The sequence below is a fragment of the Apus apus genome, chromosome 1 (genome assembly GCF_020740795.1).
Source record: "Apus apus isolate bApuApu2 chromosome 1, bApuApu2.pri.cur, whole genome shotgun sequence".
Taxonomy (NCBI): Eukaryota; Metazoa; Chordata; class Aves; order Apodiformes; family Apodidae; genus Apus; species Apus apus.
The window spans coordinates 185,344,156-185,370,474 of NC_067282.1; the positions used below are offsets into that span (position 1 = coordinate 185,344,156).

The 26,319-nt window shown below is 37.5% G+C and overlaps 2 protein-coding genes across 3 annotated transcripts in view; one reads left to right on the top strand and one right to left on the bottom strand.

Moving 5' to 3' along the window:
* MOV10L1 (Mov10 like RISC complex RNA helicase 1) overlaps nucleotides 1-2,709 on the bottom strand; it is a 29,279-nt gene extending 26,570 nt beyond the window's left edge. Inside the window, 1 exon segment of the mRNA XM_051623724.1 lies at nucleotides 2,560-2,709. Coding sequence (XP_051479684.1) covers nucleotides 2,560-2,685 — 126 coding nt within the window. The 5' untranslated portion in view covers nucleotides 2,686-2,709.
* Nucleotides 2,710-6,409: 3,700 nt separating this feature from the next.
* On the top strand, nucleotides 6,410-24,392 carry MLC1 (modulator of VRAC current 1). 2 transcript variants are annotated; one of them, XM_051609200.1, is made up of 13 exons: nucleotides 6,410-6,493; nucleotides 8,387-8,524; nucleotides 9,233-9,416; nucleotides 11,522-11,611; nucleotides 12,770-12,823; nucleotides 12,917-13,018; nucleotides 16,043-16,144; nucleotides 17,024-17,095; nucleotides 17,599-17,715; nucleotides 18,639-18,695; nucleotides 19,736-19,858; nucleotides 21,288-21,455; nucleotides 23,811-24,392. In XM_051609200.1, exons 3-13 carry the CDS (start codon nucleotides 9,237-9,239, stop codon nucleotides 23,883-23,885), a joined length of 1,140 nt encoding a protein of 379 aa, XP_051465160.1. In that variant the 5' UTR covers nucleotides 6,410-6,493; nucleotides 8,387-8,524; nucleotides 9,233-9,236; the 3' UTR covers nucleotides 23,886-24,392. The 2 variants fall into 2 exon arrangements, with proteins under 2 accessions (XP_051465160.1, XP_051465169.1); XM_051609209.1 differs by lacking the exons at nucleotides 6,410-6,493; nucleotides 8,387-8,524 and adding an exon at nucleotides 9,119-9,133.
* Nucleotides 24,393-26,319: the final 1,927 nt, after the last annotated feature.

The following is a 26,319-nucleotide window of genomic DNA, read 5'->3' on the forward strand; positions in this document are numbered from 1 at the left end:
GCTTATGAGCATAAGGATGTAGGTCAGGTAATTAAATTAACAGCTTATTTCAGAAAGCCAGGTGTTTACAAATTCACAACCAGAGTAAAGAAACCAAGTGGAAAACTAGAATAACACAGATAAGGCAGTAAATAAAACAGCCATACAAAACAGTTATCAGCAGTGTACTTCTTTCTACCTAAAGATTAGAAATTATGAATAAGAAGTATTGTCTTAATGCATAATGTGACAAAGGTAACACACTAACAAAAGACTACACTGTACCATCTTTCTGTTACAGATGAGCATTTGTGCACAATGGAAAGCAGTCCTCCTATAGCCAAACTTTAGATAAGTGATAAGAATTTTACACTTGCTAAATGATATTACCACCTTTGTGCATGGCATTTCTTGGGAGGCACGATTTTCACAAAGAACACATCCATTACAAAGCAAGAAGAAACAATTTGAACATTAACTGTTTTGTCTTAATCACACAGATCCTATTTCAGATGCCAAGACATCATCCCAAAATAAAACAAGATAAATCTCTATTTTTACCCTTAGAACTTCTGAAAAGGCCATTGTCTAGCACATACTGCAAAACATCCCACAGTTGCTAAAATATCCTAGTGGTTTTGGAGATCCTTATGGAGTTTCTCAGTTACCAGATTTATGTATTTTGAAGCAATGACAGTTTTTCAACAGTATTGTGAAATCTGTCAGTCAGAAAGAAAACAAAGAAGAAGAATGAAGATTTAAAGTAATTTATTTTTTGACTGTGTAAGTACTACTTCACCAAGCAGCACTGAAATTGCTTGCTGGACTTAAAGTATTTAGTTTTCATGTAGGGAAGTCATTCCACTTAAAAAAAAAAGAGCTAAGTTTTTTGATAGCACTAGAACTGGTAATATTTTAGAAACAAGACTTCTCTTTCACTTACTTTCTATGTTTCATTTGCAGTTATACAACAAAATGCTTCCATCAATATTTTTTTCTCAGTTAATGTAACTGCCATCAGTTTCAAAGTGAAATAGCTTTGCTAAGAAACTCCCCTCAAAATTTTGTATGTAACTGAAGATCATTTCACAAGTTTGTGTTCCTCCCTTTAACACAGTTCTGATCTTTGATATGAAACATATTTACTGTAGCCTACAGGAACTGTACTCGATATTTTGAATTAAAGGAAAGACAGAACAGAGCAAAATGGAAGTATGCAACCTTTTAAATCTTCCTGAAATAAAGTATTAAACCTCACATATCTAACAAAGCCAGATTAAAAAAACAACACAACACACCAAATTGATAATTAAGTGCCAACATCTAAGAACATTTTCATGAGGTCCTTAATTATTACCAAACCTACAACAGAGCTTGAAAAAAGTCTGTAAAAGTGACTCCACTGCATTTCCTCAACAGTCTGCAGATTTCATGTTTATATAAAAACACATCTAAATTCCCAAATGTTATACAGAGTAAAACACAAACCAAGTTAGTTTTCTAGCATTTTTGTTTTCTGTCTACTCCTACCTGAGGAGTCACATTTCCAGTCAACTTCGTTTTATCAGACACAATACAGTTACTGCCAACTCAACCATTAGAGGGAAAAAAAATTCTCAGAGGTCTGCATTTTTTGTAAGTTTAAATCCAGTCTCTAGGGAGGAGTTTATCATTAGTCTGGTGTACATCTCATAGACTACTACCACGATCAGACAAAAAGCATATTTATTACTGACAAATAATAATTACAAAAAGAGTTTCAGCAGGCATCTACCATCTTTCCATTGGTTTCCTACTCATAGATCAATTAGATAAAGATCTTTCCTAGTGCTAGCAGCTGTAGTGGCTGATGAGGTTAGAGTTTTGAATTCTAGGGAAATTTTTGAATTCCAAGGTGAAAAAAAAAAAAAAGAGAAATATAACAAAACAAAGCAACTTTCTAGACTAACACCTGTACTAACATATGGTTTACAGGAGGCTACTATTTCTCATGGCAAAGACAGAACTTCACTTCTCCTTCATCTACACAGTCATACTCAAAGCCTGTTACAGCAAATGGAACCGGATGGTACTAAATGGCTCACATGGTCAGTCACACAGCAGCCTATGATGGTATCTCATCATTCTTTACAGCAACTCTACCAGCCTTAAGTGCAGCTCTGTAAAACCCAAGTATTATCAACAGGCAGGTTTAAAATTTTTATTATACTTCCACTCATAGATGTGTTTTTATTTGCTTACCCAACTCATATAACCATAACATAAAATTGACTTTGAAGTTCAAAAAAGGTCAGACCACAGAAATTTGAACCAGGCATGATTAAACAAATTCTGATTATTTCAATGAATTCACTACATCTAGACCTGTATTTAGCTAATCAGTATTAAAGAAACAACATTTTAAAAGAGATGGACTAAAATAATAACAAAAACCTCAAAAAACTTATCCCCACTAGGCAAAAGTGTGGCAATTTCTCCTATTTTGAAGAATTCAGGAGGCTAAAACCACAGTAACTTCCAAAATAAAGTCTGAAGAGATTTACAGAGAAAGTGAAACCATTATTAATCTTCACCACTTACCTTGATGGCTTTCAAACCTCCTGATGTTTTATCCTCTTCAACAGTGGCAGTAACTTCTTGTCCAATAGTGAGCAGCATATTTTTTGTAACAACATCTTTTGTGAAGATTATCATGTCATCTATCATCCCATAATCATGGCAAAATCTTGTCACTACTCCTTGTACAGTTCTTAATCCTTTAACACCTGCATCCAGGGGAAAAGCGTTAACATAAAACAAAATCTCATTTACAGAATTATGCAACAAGTAATGAATGCTACTAGAAGTGTTATTCCTTCTATCAAAAAGTAATTATCTTGTTCAACTAAAAATATCAACACCTGCCAACTAGTTAGTTCCACATTTAAGTCTTGAATTCTTGGCTTGGCAAGCTGTTTTCAACAAATTAAGAAAGGTAGTTAAATACAAGCTACATTGCAAAAAACATTATTTAAGTTGCATTGAAAAATCACAGAATACCTTGAGTTGGAAGGGATCCATGAGGATCACTGAGTCCAACCCCTGCTCCTTGCAGGACTACATAAAACTCAATCATATGACCAAGAGCATAATCCAGACATTGCTTGACAGACTTGGTGCCCTGATCACTTCCGTGGGGAGCCTGTTTCAGTGACCATCCAACCTTCCCAGTGAAGAACCTTTTCCTAGTATCCAGCCTGAACTTCCTTTGCCACCTTCATTTCATGCCCTTGTGTCCTACCATTGGTGCCCTGAGAAAGGAGATCTGCATCTCCCCAGCCACTACCTCTCTTAAAAAAGTTGTAGGCCGTGATGAGGTCACCCCTCAAACTTCTCTTTTTCAAGCTGAACAAGGCAAGTGACATCACTTCCTTCTCATAAGTCTTGCCCTTGAGATCCTTCACCATCTTGGTCACCCTCCTCTGGACACACTATAATGGTGTGATGTTATTCTTACATTGAAGCTCCCAAAACTGCACGCAGTACTCGAGGTGGCGCCATGCCAGTGCAGTGTAGAGTGGGACAATTACATCCCTTGACTGGCAGGCTACGCTGTTCTTGATGCCCCTCAAGAAATAGTGGGCATTTTTAGCTGCCAAGATCTGCTGTTGACTCGTATTCAACTTCCCATCAACCCAAACCCCAGATCTCTTTCTGCAGGGCTGCTCTCCAGCCTCTCATTTGTATGCATAACCAGGATTAACCCCACATCAGGTGCAGAAGCCAGCACCTACAATGAATATTTTTGTATTTATACATACATAATTACCTCAAAAAACTTGAGGAAAAAAAACACCTACAAGCTAAACAGCTTCTCCCAAAAGCTCTGGGTAAACAACTATTTCCAGGACATTTCAAAGCAAAATAAAGTTCTCAGCACTGTTTGCATGGGAATCCAATACATTTAAGATCTCTGAACTGAAAAAGCAGGCAAAGTAAACAACTTATACAATTCAAGTCAAGGGAAAGCCCAAAGAACCCATCACCTACCACCACAACACTCCTTTTACACCTTACTTCTTCATCTAACCAGTAACAATAATTTGCCCTACTTAGGAAATATCACCAAAAAAAAGTACAATCGGGAACACTCCTACATGTTCTGCAGCAAAAAAGGCAACTTGTTTTCCTTTAAGGAGACAGGTCCTGATTCTACGCCACTCAAAAGGGGCACAAGACCACCAACACCCTCAAGGCCCTGAAGCCACGAAGAGACCCTGTGTCCGGCACCACAAACCCGCAGTGGGCCCAGGAACCCCTACCTGAGGCCGCACACCTCTCATCTTCTGTCTCCTCATCCTCTGCACGCCTCCAGAAGAAGGAGAGCACCTTAGAAAAGAGGCTGAGCATCGCGCCGACCCCGCCGTCCGCGCCGCGCGCGCCCCCAACCACCCCCTCCGCCCCCGCCCGGCGGCCGCGCTTCAGGCCCCGCGCGGCGCCGCCGGCCAATCACGCCGCTCGCTCCTGGTCACGTGAGAGAGGGCGCGCCGCGTGCCAGGGGAGGTGTCGGGGCCTTTCCCGCCGCGGGCGGCGCTGCGGGAGGGGCCGGCGCGGGGAGCTTCGGGCAGGGCCTGGAGCTTCAGGCAGGGCCTGGAGCTCGCTGGCTGCCGGTGACGGCGTCTGGCACGGCGGCCCTGCTGCGAGGTGGATGTTCTGGGCGCTTGCCGTGAGGCAGAACCCTCGGGCCGCTGCCTTCCTCCGCGGGCGGAGGGCTCTGGGTGGCTCTGGGGACGGTCAGAGTTTGTCCCATCGGGTGCAGTGGGGCACGTGGGACTGTGCGCGTGCAGGTGGCATGTTGCTGGCTTGTTGGCATCTCGGGAGCAGCAGGTGGAATAAGCTCCAGAACGCTAAAACCTGGTTAACAGAACTTTAATTTTTTTTTCAAAATACATAAACTGCTACAGCTCTGGAGGAAATACATTTTTAGTGACAGTTGCTTATCATTTCCATAGTTTATATTTTTACCAGTTCTCTTAATTAAATGCACTGTAGGCATCTTGTGTAAGTCCCTTTTAAGTTTTGTTTCTCACTTGGTGTTCCACAAAACACAGTTTTTGAGTGGATCAGCTCAGCATCCAGTAATTCCCATGGGAACTGCCACATATGACTTACAGGAGGTAGTTTCAGAAGTTGGGCAGAGCAGCAGACTTTATGGGAAACTACTTTACGGCTGTTTGTCGTAGAAGGGCAGCACAGTCTAATTAGATTGTGAGACGAGAGTAGTGGTTGGTTTTGGCAACCTTTTGCTTTCTAGTTTTGTGGTTAGCTCAGTATTCGGGCAAAGAAGGGCTAGGAGTGCACTGCAGATTGTTTTAACACTTTTATAGGGTTTACAGTTCCTAGACTGTAGAAGAAATTCTGGTTGCCAGTAATTACACACAGGTTCCAGTATCTTGCTCTGAAGTGACTTGGGTGTTGCTATTTGAGGAGAACCATGTATGAGTGTTTGTAGTCTTTTTAGAAAACCGCTGAGGGAGTGACAGCCTTTGCTTTTAGATATGTTCATTTAAAGCATTTGAACTGCTGCTTTTTTGCACTAAGATTCTTGTGGAGTACCAGCAGAGGAGCACTGGTTGGCAAAAACGTTTCAGGTGAAGAAACTGTTTTTCTGGAGGAAGGGAGTGGTTGTACATGCATGAATTGCTGTCTCAAAAATCACAGTTTGTAACAGTCTTACCCGGAATCTTACTGCAATCCTTGCTTCTCAGGAATCTTACTGCAAGAAAATGGCCTAGGCAGGAAAAAAAAACCTTCATTCAATTCAAATACTAACACGATGCATTTATGACATCCATAAAACTAGAAGTATTTTGTATTGTAATAGCATACAATGGGTAGTATATATACTGATCAAACCAGTTTAAACTTTGCAGATGATGATTCATGTGAAGGACTAAATCCAAAGAAGTTTATATTATACCAGGGGAGCAAGACATCCCTTTGAAGCTGTTAGGCCTACATTTTTCTCTTGGTTTAGTACATGCCCCAAGGCATGAGCTAGGCAACAAGGACTGGGGAATCAACTCCAGAGGACCAAAACACTTAAAAGAGCTGAAAATGCTGAACAAAGAATACAGCTAACAAATTAAAATAATACAATTAAACATTGTGTGAAAGAATGCATAGGTAGTGTAACTAATACAAACTCACTAGAAAAAGGAAGAGTTAGTCAGCATGATAAAAATAAATCTCAACAGAGCTTTAGGGGCTGTGTTCTTTGGCATTCAGTTTTGGGAACATGGGCATGAGCCTGAGTTCAGTGCTAGGGAAACTGTTCTCGGGCAGAATGACATTTTTATAAATTACTGATACAAAAGTAGGACTATGACAAGTTTATGTGCCTTTTAATCATATTGTCTTTTGGTAGATCAGTTATAATTGTCAATCTGTTTTTTGTGGTTACTGTGGGGGATGCTCATGTGGCACAGCCCTGGCAAATGACCTCGTATCTGCAGTGGTCATTTCAGCGGTGGAAGTAAGTAGTTCTTCATAGCCTCTTGTGATTTGATTTGATTTGTTTGTCATAGCTTGACATCTTTTGGCCTAACTTAGAATAAAAACATAATTTATAAATCTTTTCCAGAAGCCTGTAATATTCTGCTGGTGTCATTAGGTTTCTTGCAGTCTCTGTGCAGGTCTCCTATGCACCCTTTAGAATCGGGAGGAATCTTTGTACAGCAGCTTTGTACCTTACTGAGCATTGTAAGGTCTTGGCCTAGGACTTGAGCTCTAGCTGCAAAATCTTGCATTGTAGTTGTGTATACACAAAAATGACCCAAGACTTAATATGGTATCAGGAACAGGAAACTGAGGGAAACTAAAATAAGGGCCCTAGAAATTTTTTAGAGTAGAAACTGAACTGTGAAGTTTAAGTGTTTTTTGTTGACACTGATGTCAAATGCAGAGGGTACAGTAATTGTGTGGTGAACTTCTGGGCAAAAAGGATAATAGCAAATACTGAGAAGTGCATAGGAAAGGGGGCAAAAGGAATTTCAGCATAACCAGCAAAAGCTCATGCTTAAGAGACGGAGCTTTCAGATAAGATGCTGGCTGAAACACTTGGAATTGTGAACAGAAATTTATAGAGTTTGAGCCCTGCTCTGTTCTGTGGTGCAGGACTTAATAAATTATTTTTATTCAAATAAATTAGATCAATTAAATAATTGAATATATTACCAATTTCGTGTAAGAATAAGTTGATCTCCCTCAATTGGTCAAAAGGGGTAAACTATGATCCTGTTTTATATCTGTGGTAATATATGTTAAACTGGCACCTAGCATTTCTTGAAAAAGATATGTTACCCATTTTCCATTAACCTGTAGGCTTTGAAAAGATAATGGAAGTATTGCATGGTGTTTCTTCCATGAACAGAAGGGCTTAATTACTTAAGACACTTTTTCTTGGCTACAGTCTTTTTTCTTCCCCTTTTCTAACACAGTTTACAGCTGTGTTCTAGTGTTGTGTATGGTGTATTAATTTCCATGTTTCAGTATATTAAAACAACTGTAACACTTTAATATTCTTCAGCATTGACTAACATGATGAGAAGAGCAAAATCTACAGTTTGTACAAATTGAGAAGTAGTTCTAAATTTTTTCTAGCATCCTTTAAAGGTGATGCCCTTCAGAGCACTGCAGATTTAATTGTGTCTTGGTTACAACAGTGTTTCAAGTTTATACAAAAGACCCTGTCATTGCTGTAGCTGTCAAGTTGCCAGCATCTTCAGGATAAAAGCATTCTTTTTTTCTTTTTTTTTTTCATTGCCTAATAAGCAGGAGGACTGGATCCAATGTACGCTGGCCATTGCATGTCACTGCTGCCTGCTAGATTTAAAATATATTGTTTAGTCATCATGGTGTTCTCTTAAGTATGAATGTCAGCACTACTGAAGTGTGCAGGGTTTATCTGAACACTAGGATTAGTAAGAAAAGATAAAGAAGAGTTCTACAGTGAAGATAATATTCTTGATAGATTTCTGTCCTCTTTCTAACTTCCCAACTTCTTGGGATACTTGAATACTTGATTTTTATCTGTAATTCATTCTGTGAGAATACTGCATCGTGAGTAGCTTCTACTCATTTGAAACAAGAACCATATTGTTCAATATTGTTATCACTGGCTATTATAATAACTAAAAGTGGTAAATCGTGAGGGAGGTTTTATTTAAGATGCTAAGTAAGGGGCAGTACTCAAATAAAAATGAGACTTGAAACTTTTTAAATGTGTTGTTCTGATTTGGAAAGAGCCCTATGAGAATGTAGTACAGTCATTTTCTAGTGTGTTCTGTTAATTAAAATTCAGGAGGCATTTTCCTGTTCCCTGGCTTAACTGAAGTTTTTGCTGTGCTTTTGTTCCATATCTGAATAGACGTTGTTGAAAGCCAAAGTATAAGGGAGAACTTTTCAAAGCCGGCATGACTCACTGAGCGGTGAGAGTACCACAAAGTATACAGGCAGCTGTGTTCACAAGACTGTTTTAAACTGACAGTTAACTTTTCAGTTGAAGGTAAGCATGAAGGTTTTAACTGTTGAAAAATCTGCGGTAGCTTAGTTCTAATTTAAGATACACCTCAGGGTATTTGAACAGGTTGGCAAGCAGTGAGATGGTCAAAAAAGGGGGAAGTGACCATGAAAAATGATTGATACTGGGTAAATTAGAAAATGTTTGCTATAATTGAGCTATTGTGAATATATGAGTTCACTGGATTCACAGTAAAGTCTGTAATTTTAGATACCTGATAAGAAGTGTTGAAATAAAATACAAGTTAATAGCTAAACATGTTTAAATATATTTTCTGTCTTAGAGTTTAAAAAAAAAAAAGGAAAAAAATGAAAAGCTTTGGCTACAGAGTTACCCTTGAAATAAACACTTCCAAAAATGGGTCTTAGGTCTAGAAATAAAAGTTTGTTGAGATATGATAGATACAAAAACTTCCCTTTTGTTGGTATTTATACTCTGTTATTAGGAGCTGTGGCTATGGGATGTAATTTACTTACTTCATGCAAGTAGGTTGTTAGAATGCTTACATATTTTGAAATGTAAATACAGCTCATTACTAAATGCTGCTTTTATTTATTTTATCTTAAATAGGCAAAAACCTAGTTGAGCACTGATGTGAGTATGTGAAGGATCTAAATTATATTATTCATCTTTCTTCATCATTTGCATTTCCATTATTATTATTATTATTATTACTTAATTTCCTTTGTGAAGTGTTATGACTAGGGAAGAAGGTTACAGAGAAGAATTTAGCTATGACAGGATGCCAACTTTGGAGCGAGGAAAACAAGAGAATGGAAATTATATACCAGATATCAAATCAAGTGACCTTCAGCTGTCAAAAAGGCTGCATCCTTGCTTTAGTTACAGAACATGGATCTTTTCTCTGCTGATGGGAGTAAGTACTTAAGATGACACAAAATTGAAAAATGTAGGTGAGGTCACAGTGCCTAGTAATCTGTTCAGTTTCACATAGTTTTGGGGACTCTCAGTTCCATCACTGTTCCTATTGGATGTAAATATATACAGAAAAGAACATAGTTAGCAAATTCAGAATGTAACATTTACGTGGTTAATGGTATTTAGATAATGATGCACTAATCAAAGATGCTACATGCAGTCTGATTTTTATCTTTAAAATTAATTATATAGCACAAACAGAGTGTGGTAGTGGTAAATATCAACCTCTATGTACATAATAACTTTTTGGCAAAGGATGTAAGTATCTTGATCATATGCATTCTTTTAACATGTTTTTAACTGTTAAAAGTACTTCACTTGCCATGATAGCATTTTTGGCATAAAAAGTATATATAGGATTTTAGTGTCACATTCATATTTCAGGGTTCAATAGTCATGTAGTTATTTGGTAGAATCTTCTTACAGTAAAGTATATACTTCTGTTTCTTATGTGAATGTCTGAGTGATTGGAATTTTTGTATCACTGCTAGAATCATAGGACACTGATCTTGCCAGTACATAATACGCTTCTTCATGTTCTGAATAAAGTTAATTAAAGTTCATTATAGCAATTAGAATTGGAGATTTTCTGTCAGCTTATGCGTTTTGAAGAGTAATTTTTTTTGAGCTAAAAATGTTTCACCATTAATACAGTAGTTAGCTAATTTTGCACGGTGAATAAAAATATTTTTCTGGAAACAGCTGAACATTTTTTCCTTTCTGACAATCTGTGAAACTTGGATTTCCTTTCAGATGTACTGTTACATAACAAGAGAGCAAAAGAAGAGCTGCCTTTCTTTGCATTAAATTTTCTCAAAGAAAGTTGAGCTTTTTAACAATTAATTAGATTTTTTTCCCATTTACTGAGTTGCTGTGAGTGATTGGAGATACTAATGTGTAACAAGCATTTGCAAAGCCATATTGCACAGAAGCATGAGTTTTATGGATAAATGAAAATGCAATTTTATTAATAAACTAATCCAATAAATTCCAATTAGATTTTTCTCCCAGGTATTATAGTGGTTAATTTCACTCAACTCTTCTGAAAGGCAGTGTCCAGAAAGGAATGTCTGTATGCTGAGCAACAGAAGTCATAGTGAACAGAACTGTATACTTCAGGAAGCAGCTGGAAACTGTACAGTGACATCACAGTGGCTGCTAGTGTAGGCTCTTCTTGTGCAGGAACAATTCAATATGCCTCAAGCACTATTTCAAATTGTGTTCTATAAATACTGTCTTCCAGTTTGCCAGAATTCTCTCTGTTTGTGCTTACAGACATGTATGTCTGCCTTATTTTCTGTTGTTTTTTCAACAAGGACTTTTTAAAGATCCCCATGATTTTGTAACATGAAAAAAAAAAGCCCAGTCAAAACAGGAGAGCCGTTCTGTCTCTTATCTTCCCCGGCCCCTTCAAAGAAATACCAACTCTGAGACATGACAAGCCAAAAGAAAAAATGTTAGTAGATTGCAAATAAGTTATTCCTGAGGGTTTAACTGATAATTATGAAATAAACAGGTTAGCAAGGGAAGAGGAGGAGTCAAGTATTTATGGATGTGCCACTGGACCAAAGCAGGAAGAGATTTTAGAGACAGGAGTATAGGTGGAAGAATCTTCATCAGTGTATCCTAGAATTATTTTTGTTACTCTGTCCTAGTTGGTAATTGCCCAGCTGCCCACATGCATAATGAAATCTGGTGGAGCCAAGCAGAGAATGCAAAATAGAGGCTTAGTTGAGGTTTCTGAAACATATTTGTCACTGAGCACTGTGATTACCTTTTGAGGATTTTATCAGGTATTTGCCAAGTCAGGGCACAATGCTTGATTCAAACATTATTATATTGTTTAGTATTAAGTCTTGTTAATGAGCAACACATCTTCAGAACTCAGCATGCTTTGATATTTTGCTTCAAGCTCATTCACACAAAGACTGCATTACTTAATGTTGATCAGCTTAATTTGAAACAAATTAGTGATTTATATCTGACTAGTTGCTTTAAAAATAGTTTTATTAATATTATTTTGTTCTATTTGTTACTTTGCAGACTTGCCTCCTTATGACTTCTGGTTTTTCACTTTATCTGGGAAATATTTTTCCATCTGAAATGGATTACTTACGTTGTGCAGCAGGTTCAGTAAGCATTCTCAATTATTTGCTGTGGTAATTTGACAGCAAAATCAGTAATAAATAATTTTTGTAGGTTTGTCTTTTTGCTACTTACTCTGTTTACTACGAACTTTCTTCATGGAAGGTTTAATTCTATTTAACAGTTATTTAAATGGATTTTTGTCCCATGATTAAGGGAATAGCAATTGTACTAAAGACCACTGCTTTGTGCTTCCATTTTGGGTAACCTGCTCACTGCTGACATGCAGTAGTTAGTTACCTGCATGAACAGTTTTTCTGTGCTTGATTTTGAGGAAGTTTGTATATTTCTGTATTTGGATAATTTCCTGGGTAAATGTTATCAGAATTTATTTCAGATTGTATTTCAAATTACTATTTTTTCAGTGTATTTTGTCATAATATTCAAGTACTGAAGCAGACAAAAAAGTTCTCTTATATATTACTTTATCAGTAAAATACATATTAAAGATGTCTGAAGTTTTCCAAAGTCCAGTATTTTTTACTATATTTTGAGGGACTCATATTTGGTTTATTGTGTGGTATATGCTTAATCTACACTTCAGATTGTGCACATAAGATGAATCTGATGTACTTGCTTTGTTCCTGAGAGGGTTCTGTTCTGTCATTGTTATTTTTGCAGCTTGATAATTGAACATAGCAGAGATCCTAGGCACAATTCTTGAAGTTTGGCTTAAGTCAACAGGGCAGATTTTACCAAGTTCTTCAAATTTATGTTGAAACTGACCAAACTTTAGTTTACACAACCATGACTTTGTTTAAGAGAATGTGGAGGGCCAATTTGGAAGTAGCAGTGTTTTTATTTTCCTGCTCAAGGATCTTATGCCTTCAAGAGTTAATTTAAGCTAACGAAGAAATGTTATGCCTTATGAAAGGCTTTCTTTCTTTCCTTTACTCGTCACATTGTGCTGGTTAGCTGATCAAAACTGAGGGATATGGAAGGCATTATGTACACCTCTTGTAATCCTCAGATACCAGTTGTAGTTAATGAGCTCAGACAAGAGCAAAAGGCTTTCCTTAGAGTTTCTAATCTTCTGTTTAACTTAACTGAAATGGGAATTCAGACCAAATAAAATACATGTATAGAAAGAAAGATAAAATTATTTCTGCAGAATATCCCACTAGTCTTCTCTTTTAATTTTCCCAGTGTATTCCTTCAGCAGTTGTGAGCTTTGCTATAGCAAGGAATAAAATTAATGTGGTAAGTACAAGATTTTTATTGGCAATTATACATATATATATATTTTCCTGTGGTTAAAATGAAAGAGAAACCCTTTCTGAAAATGTTTTTCAGATACCAAATTTTCAGATTCTGTTTGTCTCTACATTTGCTGTTACAACAACGTGTTTAATTTGGTTTGGATGCAAACTTGTCCTCAATCCTTCAGCTATAAATGTAAGTTACTAAAACACTTACTAATGAATAATGCTATGTCAATCTTTGTTTAAAAAAGAGGGGGGGGGGGAGGGGAGAGATTATCTAGCAGTAACTTTACTTTTCTTGAGTAAGATGACTGGAAAATTGATATTAGAGATGAAAATGTATATGGCTAAAAGATGAACAGTATGATTAATTAGAGGAGATTAATATGAAAATTACTTTCCTATCTTCTTGTATTCAAAGTGCAAAACCAGGAATTAGATCTTTAAATGTGATCCAGTTTGGTCAACTGACATTATTTTTTCTGTTGACTGTAGCAAGTTTTGGTTTGTGGTGTGGTTTTTTTTTGTTGTTTTTTTTTGTTTGTTTTTTGAAAGAGCAGGGCCAGAAGAGAAAACTGAGAATGAATTAATAGCTCACCTGTAGATTAGCCAATTTTTAGGGTTGAACTGTACTGAAATGAGGTGTCCCAAACAGTGCTCCTTCTAGGACATTTCATCATTAAGTTAAGTATAATCCTTTCCTGGATATTCTTTAATGGATAGCTCTCAGGGTAAGAGACCTGATGGACAAAAATGAGTGGAATGTTGTGTGTGCTGACCACTGCAACTGAAGGGTTCAGATCTTGGACAAGATTCAGATTAACTCCAAGTTGAGTATATATGTCTGTTGCCTCCTTGACAGTTGGGTGTCTGTACCTCCATCATAGTTGAGATAATCCAATTACTGGAACCCTGCAGCACAGTCTTGTTTGCCTCAGTATACATGGCTCAGGAAGGATTCTGTGGCCTGAACTTGGAACACATTTTAAGTATGCTGTGAGATAGTTTGCCTGACTTCTGCTTCTGCTCTGGATAAGTGAGAGGAGAGTCTCACATCAGTCCTGTGTCAAACATCCCTTTTCATAGAATCATAGAATCATTAAGGTTGGAAGGGACCTTAAAGATCATCTAGTTTCAACCTCCCTGCCATGAGCAGTGAACCCTACCACTAGACCATGTTGCACAAACCCTTGTCCAGCCTGGTCTTAAAAATCTCCAGGGATGGGGCATGTTCAATAAGCTTCAGAAAAAAAACTTCAAATGGCACTGTCAGCCAGTGTAACTGAACCCCACCTCTGTATAGACTGGATTTCCCCTGGCAGGAAGCCTAGGCAATGTGAGTGCACACAGATACTGGAGTGTAGGAGCTTGATTTGGCTGCCCAACCATAAGCCTGAGTCTCCATGAGGTATGTGCTGGCTTGTTCTGCCTCATTCCAGCTGCTGGTGCAGGAGGGCATCAGTCTCCTTTAGGCATTATTTGTCAGACTCGTGCAGATGTCTTCAAACATCTGTAGGGTATCTTAAATTGTGTTAAAAATACACATTTAAGCAATTATATTGAATTTTAAATTATTTACTCTTGGAATGAATTCAACCCTTTCGTACTGTATCAGTGAACCCTATTTTTAATACCTGGTGCAGGTTCAGAGCAAATGTAACTAAGTTTGTGCTAATCTGCTACTTTCTTCCTGGTTGCACTTGCATGTTCCTTAGTCATGCAAGAGGATTAGGGGCAAAGGTTACTTGGTGCTTTGCATCTGGTTATAGATTTTTATGTACTGTGGTAGCTGTCATTTTCTTGAGTGCTTACAAATCTAACATTGAATTTCCCATTGTTATAGATGGTATAAAAATACTTGGTTCTAACTTTAGCTTTATTTCTGTTTGAAAAAACAAGACCCAAAAAACCCCACCCAAACTCCAAAAAATGGAGTTCAGAGATTTTCACTTAGGTCTAGGAGTGCTGCACTGATTTTAAGAATACAAAGCACTATCTGATACTCTAGACATGTCCTATCAGAAAAAAAAATACTGGAAAGATAAAGGTTAAAAATTCTAATATATTTACTGCAACTTTTTCAATTTCTGTTATTTACTCCTTAAAGGTAGCACTGTATGAGCTAGTCCTTCAGTGTAGTTACGGTGCTTCTGGACTTAAGCTTCTTTGTCTACTTGGCATTGCACTCTATGGTGTAGCCTTGTCAGCCCATGTCAGTACTAGCACTACATGTCAAAACACATCCAAATAATGGGAATTTACAGGCTGGGTTAAATTGTCTTGCAGGCCACATGTTTGACAGCTCTTCTGTAGGTTCTGAAGGAGTCAGTTCTTCCTCAGCTTTTGGTTCTTTGCCCAAGAGCCTGACCACCAAATGTCTTCTTGTACTGCTGGTGGAAGAACATGGTACTTTTGAAGACAAGAAAAGGAGATGCACTCTGTCCAACTTGTGTGCCTCTAGAAAATTATTCAGCCCATGTAGAGTAGGCTGTTCATCTACCTCTGTTCATGAGATAGTAAGGAACCAAAGATAGATGTTCATTATTACATTCACTTATTAATCTCTTGAAGATGAGCAATGGCAGAAGGAATGGCAGCATCCATATTTTTGCACAGTAATGTAGTCTGTTAGACCTGTGAGAGCTGTGAAACCATGAAGAGTGTTCCTCTGTGCATTACTAACACTAGGTAGAGCACAGGGCCAGGATTCTTTACATCCAGCGTTAAACACCATATCACACTGGATTGCAGCATAGGGGTTGGGAGCCTTTGGCCTTCCTTCTCTCCCCCCTAGTCCTTTGCCCTAGGCGTTGGACTAGTCAGGCATGCTGTTGTTTGTCCTCTTTCTGTTCCAGTGAATCTTCCATGAGTTGCTGCAGTGTTCTGGTTTCACATGAGAGGTCCTGCAAAATGCAAATGTACCCACTTGTCATTAAGTCCTCTTCTGGAAGACAGTGATGAAATCTTCAGGCAGAATATTTGTCTAGATGAAATAAATATTTCTTTCTTATGTTAGGCATTCTAAGTATTATCTCAACAGCTAAGTGTTGTCCTAGAAAATCACAAAGAACCAAGAAAATGGTTAACAAAGTATCTAATTAATAGATATTTCTAAATGTCACAGAAAACAGACTACTGGATCCTGTTAGATCCCACCCTCTCCTTTATTTTTAGTAGGGAAGATGTAACTCATTTATGTCTGGGATTTTACTGACAGATAAATTTCAACTTGATTCTACTTATTCTGCTGGAAATCTTCATGGCAACTACTGTGATCATTTCAGCTAGATCCACTGAAGACTGCTGTATGAGAAAGCAAGTAGGTACTGTTAAGGACTAAAAGCATCTCTTGTTAAAAAGTATTGGACTTTTCCTGTGATATGTTGACAAGGCATGGATTACTTGAGTATATAATTTCAGAGTACATGGTAAAACTAGATTTGAATAATAAAGTACCATACTAAACAGTAATAGCCTCTTTAAGAGCACAGTGGTCCCTCTGCAAAATGACCTACTGGAATTATACAGCACAATCAGGCATGGCAAGTGTTTTATGTAGAACAAAACTTAATGATGTATAAAAGATGACAATACTGTGACTTTTATGTATGCAAGCAATGCCTTTTTGGAGCCTGAGGTGGACAAAGTAATTTGTCATGTATACCAGTTTGGTATAATCTGGACGAGGATTATTGGCTTCTGGACTTGGGACTATAGATAAAAGTTTCTTCAGTCACAAGTGCTCTCCCAGATCCCATCCTTGTTTTTCTACAGTAGTACATCTTCTAGTTAATAATGAAGCAAATGTGCTATGCCATTTTGTGTTCCTGTTGAAGTACTGCTTGCTAGATAAAGTTGTGTAGTGTACTGTCCTCTTTCAGTTACTGTTTATCCTCACCAGTAAAATCTGAAGGCTCAGGAAGAAAGGACATATTTTGAAGGTGGAAAGGGAAGACTAGATGACCGTATTCATTGTTCAACAGTGGTTGCATAACAGCTCATCTGGGACTACCTCATTTTTATTAATGTGATTGATGTGATCTGACACTGGCAAACACCACAGTGTCTCTCTGTCAGCTCTGATGGGACAAACAAGCACTGCATGCCACTGCTAGGATCTGTAACAAGTTGTAAAAATGCTAGAAAGAAATGTATTGCTTAGTGTATTTTTTTATCATGATTTTTTATTCCCCTCTAGAATACTGCGTATGACAGCACCATTGTTTTGAGCAATGTCAGCTTTCCTGCTCGAATTCTGAAGTCATACTCAGTAAGAAAAGTGTTGTTTTCTTTTATTTCTTTAAATAAATTTGTTACTTCAAAAAATTTGTTATTTCATCTTTCTATGTGATAAGATCCTTTAAAGCCAGTAAGAGATCAGTGTTGATAAAAGCTGAAAGAATAAAGACATAAATGAGATATATCTAAAAATGTTTCCTTTTAGAATATTGCAAGATAAGTGATACTGTCATGTATGATAGGAAGGAGGCTACTTAATGACTTAAAAATAAATAATATAAACTGAACTGCTGTTTCCTGGAGCTAAGAAATAAGAGCATAATTATGTATAATGAAGCTGATCTTGTTTTCACTTAAGCTGGCTGGAGTTTTGCCATCTTTTAGATCCCCAAAAGAGTGCGTAGCTAATGCTTAGCTAATAGCATAAATGCATTATTATTTTTTTTGTTTGCAGTCAGCTCCTTTCTATATGCACATAAGATATTTGGTGTTCAAACGCACTGTTAATAATTTGTGTGCTCTTTTTTGTTTTAGGTAATTGAGGTGATTATTGGAATTTCATCAGTATTTGGTGGAATAATTGCTTTGAATATGGATGTTCTAGTCTCAGGTCCATATTTATCAGTAACATTCTTTTGGATCTTAGTTGCTGTAAGTAGTGCAGAATGAAGGTACTAATTTAAAACAATGTCTGATTTTTCAAATATTTTTTTGTTTTCATTTTCCCCTCTCTCTACTGGAATATTTATTTGGCTCTAATTGGTGATTGCTGCTTAGCAAATAAATTAGCACTTCAATATCCTTAATATATTTATGCAATATTCTCGTTCTATTTTGACTTACAGTACTTTGGTTCTCATAAAATCTTCTGATACATTTTCTGTCCTCAGTTCAGTAAAATGGAAATGAGTAATGTAGCAAGACTATTAGAAGTGAAGTGTTATGTCAGACAAGTCCTAGGTTTTAGAATACTTCAGGCTGCAAAATAAAAAGTTGAGTTTAATTTCAGCATGGTAGGATCCTTATAACATCACTTCTAACCTGTCAGCCTAATCTATACTAAAAGCCTGAAACTGATTGGTAACCCTTCTTCCTAGTACTAGTCTGTACCTAGGAGCAGTGAATTCATAAAGGATGCTGTGCTACCCTGATTGCTATAAATTGAACCAGTTGAGAAAGAAGACAATGAACATTAGATTTATATATGGCTACGATGTCTGGAAGATCCCTCAGCATGAAATGGAAAAAGTGTATAAGTTTTTAAGCATTCAGAATTCACAAAGTTCAGTAAGGTTAATTATTTTTTAATGTAGATGTGTCAAGTTTTGAGGATAATCTTATTTCAGTATGTGAAGGATTACTACATGATACTCATTAACTGCAAGTTCAATTAAGATTAATTTTATCTCCACTTGACTAATTGATTCCTAATACTGTCATAATAAGTCTATACAGTTTTATCTTTTCAGGAAATTTAGGATGTGATCTGTGACTAGTGGGAATCACTGTGACAATTGTAATTTGTGTGATTTTCAAGTAGGTAAATCTTTATTTTGTTATGATTTTTTGTTTAGTGCTTCCCAAGTGCTATTGCAAGTCACGTAGCTGCTGAATATCCAAGTAAATGTCTGGTAAGAGTGTAAAATTTTTGATTTTGTCATTAGTGTGGAATCATGCTAAGAAAGCCTGCCTGTGATAGTGGGCACTACTCATACTTCTCGGTTGTGTTCAGTTGCTTCTACAAAATGTGACAGTAACAGGTAGCACAAGTGTAAGCCAATATTCCTGATAAGAAATCCAGTAAATCCTGTGGACACTTAATTCCACCCATTCTAGAAAATAGTTCAAAGAACTACGTATTGGGTTTTTTATACTGGTTCCTTGGGAGTGGGTATTACCGTAAGAAAATGGCAATACCCACATAATGTATGAGGTTCTTGGTATGCCCAGAACTGCTTTCATGCTCCTGAGCTGAGGTCCTTTCTGTTCTGTTCTCCTTTCATTTTGAGCTGTGGTTTCTGGAAAAAGAAAATTAGGTGTTCAGGTTGAACTGGACCTAGAACATGTTTTAAACAAATTCCTCATTTATTCCTTGACTGTCCCAGATGACTAGTTAAGTCTTCTTAAATATCTATCTATGCAACCATATTTAAGTCAGTAATGATGCATGACCCTAACTGAAGTCAAAATTTGATCCTATAGGATTATATATAAATGAAAACTTGGCTGCTATTATATTGAAATAAATGTGCTTCAAAGCACTCATTTATTTTCATAGCTATTTTAGGTGGCAAGTCTGCTGTATCTTCTGTTAATTCTCATTATTTCATACAAACTGAAGAACAAATGATAATTCTACATTGGTTGTCTAAGCTGGGTGTTGCTTCCTTTATCTGCATATGAAAGGCACTTTTAAAATCAAACAAAGATCCCATCATCCATATTAAATCGAAAATTAATTACAAAACAACAGTGTTTTGGCTAGGAAACTTAATTTATTAAAAAATTGCTTCTGTATTTCTGTGTGATGTAGATGGCTGTTCATTTGTCTCGTATGTGTAATCTTATACACTTCTACACACTTCTGTTATGCTGGCTTCAAGGAGATGTGGCTCACAAATCAGTTTTAACTTGGTTTTCTTCCTACTTTATTTCTTTTCTTATTTTTTAGGTTGAGGTCCTGATTGCCATTAGCAGTGTTACTTCTCCTTTGTTGTTCACAGCTTCTGCATACTTATCCTTCAGCATCATGCAAGTTGTTGACATCTTTAAAAATTACCCACCTGCTGTTAAAGTATGTATTCTTATGCAACTGAAAAATTAACAACTACCTGTTACAGTAGCAACACAAGAATGAATTAGGAAGTATAAGAAGGCAAGATAGTAGTCTATAAAGATTGAATAAAATGTTATAGAAAGTATTAAATAATTCTTATTTAAATAATGATATAATTTGAAGTATGTTAATTTTGTTCCCACCTGAAATTAAAAACAATGGGATATTATTCTAAAGTAAAAGTAATATGCAATATGTAATTATGTTCTTGAGGTCTTTATAAATATGTAATATATAAATTAAAGATTCTAGCTTTACTTGAAAACACATTTTTCTGTTTCTTAGGTTGTCTGCCAACAGGTGGCATGTTTGGATTGTAAATTTACACCTAGATTCATTCAAGCCAGGACTGGGGCAGAGAAGAAAAAAAGATTGCAAATCTCAAAGCATTTCAATATGGAGTGTTACCAGTGTATTGCTGAAGAGCTTTCTAGGGCTTTACCATCAAAGTGTTTAGCAGTCCCTGATGACATTCAAAGAACCATTTGTGGGTTTTAAAATAGTGTCAGTAAGAGTCTTGGCTCTTTGTACCCACTAGTCCTTGAGTAGTCTTGTAGTTTTAGAAGAGAGGGAAAATATATATGTCTTAAAGTGAGATCTCAGGGACAGGAAAACCAGCTTTTGAGTATGTGATCCTGTTCAGATACCGGAAGAACACAGCGTGTTGTTTGGCCTCAGGAAGTGGCCATGGCTTAACTTGCTGTCTTTAAGTATCTCCTCCTGTTGGAGACAGAAGACTGGACTGTCCAGGCAGTTGAGGTGGCCCTGCAGAGCATTCCTGAAAGTGCTATGCTTCTCTTGTCTGGATGCAGAAAGAGTGGGCTGCTCAGTAAAGGAGAGTGAACAATGGAGCAGAAGGTGACAGCAAAGCAGACAGGAACAGTGACCTCATTGGCGAATGATGCAGTCCTGCAGTGCCCAAAAAAAGGCAGGTCTGGCCATGATAACCAGGTTCAGCCAATAGATCAGAGATTGCCAGACAAGTCCATAGTAGTGAGGCAGATCCAAGGTCAGCGAGGAATTCAAGTCAGCAGGGCAAGGCCAGAGCCAGCAAGGCACAAGACCAGTCCTAGGCCCAGCTGCAACAGTGCTTAGGTCAGAACCAGCAGTGAGGCTATATTTTAGAGGATAGTTTCCTCAATTCTGTTTTATTTCTAGAGGAAAAAAATCATTTGGCAAAATAATATTTTGTTAACAATGATCAATCTGTTCTATTTTTAGCAAACTCAGGCACTCAAGTTTCAATGGAAGCTTCATGCTGAAATAAACTGTAAATTATAATTTGAGTTAAAAAATGAAATCTTGAAACATATCTCAGTGGGTGGGAACAGCAAAAAAAAAAAATTATTCAGGTAGTTAATAATATATATAATGTCTCTATTTTCAGCAATCTTATGATGTACTTCTGTTGCTTCTGATGTTGATGCTGCTAATTCAGGCATGCCTTACTATTGGAACTGTAATACAGTGTGTAAATTACAAGACAAAAATGAAACTACATGATTCATCGTGGACAGCATCCCAGGTTAAAAAACAGGAATACAGAACAACAGAGGTATGTATTTATACCCATTATAAAATTTAAAAATCTGTATTTAAAAATATGTATTTGTAATGTTTTGTGTTACTGAATTCAGATTAAAAGCTGCTCTGTAAAGCTGTAAAGATGCTAATGCACTGGTAAATTTAGTAATAAAGGGATAATATTTTGTTGGTTAAATGATAACTGAGGCATGACAGACTCAGTATCTGTAAATCTGTGACAAGTCCTATTAAGGGAAAAACAGTTGTAAGGTTAAAGCCCCGTTCTGTTCTTATTTGTAGTATGAGCTCCCAATTACAGATGAGATTCATCATTGTATTGAGATAAAATGATTGTTCTACTGTCCTGCTCCACAGGATGCAGATGCATAATTGCTGTTGATATGTTAGAATTAAGTTACAGAAAAGATAATGGGCCTTGCATCACCATGTTCTGATAGATAACCATCTAGTAAGGAAGGAATGGATTTAACCCTTCAATGCTAGCAGCAGGTTTGGGCTATGGAATGAGAGTACTCTATGTAGTTGAACCTTTCCAAGTCTTGTGGGGGTGTGAATTACTAAGCTGAGTTAGTTTTCTCAAGTTCCCTAAACTGCAAATGGCAAAAGTTAAGAACCAAGAGTGTAGAAACAGCAATGGGCAAGCTGAGTCAGTGGCTACTTCTGCTGTACAGTATGAAGTGTAGTGAGCAGAGGGCACCTGGAAACCCAGGTCTCTCCATGTCCTAACTACACTACCAAAGTTGGTGATAAAGATCAGAATTGATATTTCCCTCTTTTTCTCTCTTGTGCTTACATGCTCAAGTTAATCCTTTTATATACAGATTTGGCACAGCCTGTGTAGGTTTATGGTTACATCTATGTCCTAGCAATAGCACTGTAGTCCTTAGGCTTTCTGCACCTCTGCTGTATAGGGCAAAGCCTTGTATCCTTTGGAGAGAGTGCCTCACCTTAACTGGATGCTTACTGCATGGACCAGCACTAAAAAGAGAGTGCTGGCTTCAGTCCCTGCTCTAGAAAGAGCATCTGCACTGAAACAGCACTGGATAGAAAGCACTGGGAACAGGGACTGAAATTAAGACACCCTCAGTTCAAGAAGGACAGGGAAGTGCTTGAAAGAGTCCAGCGCAGAGCCACAAGGATGATTAAGGGAGTGGAACATCTCCCTTATGAGGAAAGGCTGAGGGAGCTGGGTCTCTTTAGTTTGGAGAAAAGGAGACTGAGGGGGGACCTCATCAATGTTTACAAATATGTAAAGGGTGAGTGTCAAGACGATGGAGTTAAGCTTTTTTCGGTGATGACCAGTGATAGGACAAGGAGTAATGGATACAAGTTGGAGCATAGGAGGTTTAAGATGAATATCAGGAAAATTTTTTTTACTGTAAGAGTGACAGAGCACTGGAACAGGCTGCCCAGAGAGGTTGTGGAGTCTCCTTCGCTGGAGACATTCAAAACCCGCCTGGACGCCTTCCTGTGTGATGTACTCTAGGTGACCCTGCTCTGGCAGGGGGGTTGGACTAGATGATCTTTCGAGGTCCCTTCCAACCCCTAAGATTCTATGATTCTATGATTCTATGATTATACAGCTGGCAATGTAAAATGTGAGCTGTGGATTTATGTTCCCTCAGGCTGCTGAGGGCATTTGGCATAGGTTGCTTATTTTCTGGATCTGTGTCCTGAGAGTTACATTCTGTATAAAAGATGAAGCACAGCAGCACTTTCACTGCTGCAAGTCAGATTTTGGAGCACAGGTCATGGCATTGCCAAGCAGGTCTATTCTGGGGGTGATTTACATCAAGATGCCTAGTTCGTAAGACACTGAAAAACTGCAGGTGAGTTAAATACTAAAAGAAGCACTTTGTCCAGAAAAGCAACACATTTTTGCTTACCTTTTAGTGTTTAAACACATGAATAATGTTAAAGATGAAGTTGTAGGTCCCTCTGGCTTCTCAGGAGTCTGTGTTCTTATGCAAGACCTTGGTTTGCTTGCTTCAGTTGCACTGTAAGAGGCTAATTCTGGCCTTGTGTTTAGAGATTGAAATGCTTGGGCTTTTAGTCACATTTTGGCAAAGATCTTGAAAAAATGTCCTAAGTAACCAGTTTAGAATAGGAATTTGGCCAAGTTTCTTTGACCCAAGTGTCTCAAGTATTATACAGTTTACGCTATTGTATTTAGATAATAGATTTACAGTATACGATCTATAAAAATATACAATTTACAATGTATAGGATATTTTAGAAGCTCAGACTGTAACTATCTACGGTTACATTCTCCTCACTTCTCTCAGATACTTATTTTCTCAAGCTTCAGTTTTTAACCAAAGCCTTGTTTTGTGCTTCCATTTGTCTGAAATTTGTTTGCTTTTAGGTTTCCAATAATACCTTAAAGGACTTCGACAAAGACAAAGCCTGGAAAGCAGTTGTGGTGCAGATGGCTCAATAGTTTGGATTCTGGAAATGCAGCCAATACAGTACAACCCAATACAGTAAATCAGCTGTTTGTATTAAGGAGACTTAAAAACTTTTCAGTTTATAAACAGCAATATAGTTACAGCAGTAGAAGCCATAGGAATAACACAGTAAATAATGTTTCTTTCTAATAAGTTTAAAATATATTGATAATACTTTTAATAAATCTGTCTTTTCTGTCATTATCTGTATCTGTTGTTGCTGTAGAAGATTCCTTTAAAAAAAAAAAGGTAATGAGTCACATAGATTTCTGTTGATGGCAAAGTAAAACAAGGCAATATGTAGTAGGCTTCATGTATTTGCAAGAGGTTGTTAAAACTGCAGTTATGCAGTCAGTGTAACTGATAAATGCTTTTGTAAAGTTATGAGTACATGTCATAATTGATATTTTTGCTTATACTTCACTTTTGTAGGAGTTGTGAAGTTGTTTTGCATCTCATTGCTTTTATATAAATTAAAGTCTTTATTACATGAAACTCAAGAATGTGGATTAACATTCTAATTGGAGAAGTGAAAAAGGTATTCTTTCCTCTTAAGCTTTCATTTCTGGACTGTTAAATGGGGACAGGACTTTTTCTGAGTGACCAGACACAAAATCTGCTAGCCAAAGTAAAAAAACACAACAACAAACAGAAACAATCAGCCAAAACCCAGGAGATACTACTGATATGATGCGATTTTTTTCACATTTAGTTTATTTTCCTAACTATCTTAAAAACTTACAGAACCTCACTGCCCTTAAACAAGGGATATCCCCTATACAGATTGCCTTTTCCTCCTAGCTGAATTCTGTGTATGATTTTGTAGATTTCAAACACTGTAAGAATTTCCATGTTAATAGGCTCTTTGGTGTAACTAGGGAGACAGCTGCTGACAAGGTGGTGGTTTTGGGGATGTTTTTCTATTTTTATTGTTTTCTGAAAGGTTCTAGACTTTGAGGTTAATTGCTTTTTTTAAAAAAATCTGAAATAGCACAAATAATTTGTTCAGAGCATGCTGCAAAGCTTGCCTTTTTGCTGTTGGAGAGGGGAAATAAAGATAGGGAAAGGTATGTGCAGTGCGGAGCCCTTTAGGTATGCTAGCTTGGCTTTTTGGGGGTAATTTTTTTGTGGCATTTTAGTACTTAGAGAATACTCTTTCAAGTTTAGAGCAGAGCTTCTTAATAACATTTGTACAGCAACCTCTCCGTTCACCTAAAATAGTGTATGGTTTTGGTCCAGGCTGATACATCAAGAACCAGAGAGTGCAGCTGTTTTTCCCTTAAATACTGCCAAATCTCATGCCTCTGCAGGTGGTACTTGTGTGAGCATTCTCTCAAGAAGGCAGGTAACTAGTAATGCGTCTGCTACAATCTTACAATGCTCATAAAGAGAAAAAAGTTAGTTTTTGCTTGTGCACTGTTTTTTGGAAGTTGTACAGAAATAGTGACAGTTCTACCTAAAAATAAACATCCAAACAACTTTCTAAATCTTGTGCATGGATTGAAACTGGACAAAGACTCTAACCTGGTGTGTAAGTTCTTCCTGAATCACTGTAAAGTGAAAAGATAAAGTCATATGTAGAATAGTGTCAATGTGTATTAACTGTTCGCTTTCTTTTGTGTGGTAAAACATTTGCCTTCATTTAACTGTATCTTCAAGTTCTGTTATCTTCAAGTTCATGGCTGTCCCTGTGTATCACAAGATCAAAGGGTGGGGAAGATGGCTGGCCTGGTTGAACAGGGAGCTTTTGCTGGCACTTAGGAAAAAAAAAGAGGGTTTATGACCTCTGGAAGGAGGGACAGGCAACTCAAGGAGTACAGAGATCTCACTAGGTCATACAGAGGTGAAATTAGGAAGGCAAAAGCTCATTTGGAGCTCAACTTGGCCACTGACATAAGGACCAACAAAAAAAGCTTTTATAAATACATCAACAATAAGAAGAGAAGCAGGGAGAATCTCCATCCCTGGCTGGATGCAGTGAGGAGCATTGCAACCAAGGATGAGGAAAAGGCTGAGATACTTAATGCCTTCTTTGCCTCCATCTTTAATAGTCAGACCAGCTTCCCCCAGGGTGTTCAGCCTCCTGAGCTGGAAGATACAGAGGGAGAGCAGAACAAGGCCCCCATAATCCAGGAGGAAGTAGTTAATGATCTGCTTTTGCACCTGGACGCTAATAAGTCTATGAGGCCTGATGGGATCCACCTTAGAGTACTAAGGGATGAGGCAGGGGAGCTTGCTAAGCCTCTCTCCATCATTTATCAATAATTCTGGTCAACAGATGACTGGAGGGTGGCTAATGTGATGCCCATCTACAAGAAGGGCTGGAAGGAGGATCCAGGGAACAACAGGCCTGTCAGCCTGCCCTCGGTACCGGGAAAGATTGTGGAGAAGCTCATTTTGAGTGAGTTCACATGGCAAGTGCAGGGC

What these genes read in the sequence shown, in the direction of transcription:
- MLC1 (XM_051609200.1), top strand. Translation starts at nt 9,237, where the DNA reads ATGACTAGGGAAGAAGGTTACAGAGAAGAATTTAGCTATGACAGGATG. An exon ending in TCTTTTCTCTGCTGATGGGA is followed by an intron (nt 9,417 to 11,521) that starts GTAAGTACTTAA and finishes GTTACTTTGCAG; the next exon opens with ACTTGCCTCCTTATGACTTC. An exon ending in ACTGCTGTATGAGAAAGCAA is followed by an intron (nt 16,145 to 17,023) that starts GTAGGTACTGTT and finishes ATTCCCCTCTAG; the next exon opens with AATACTGCGTATGACAGCAC.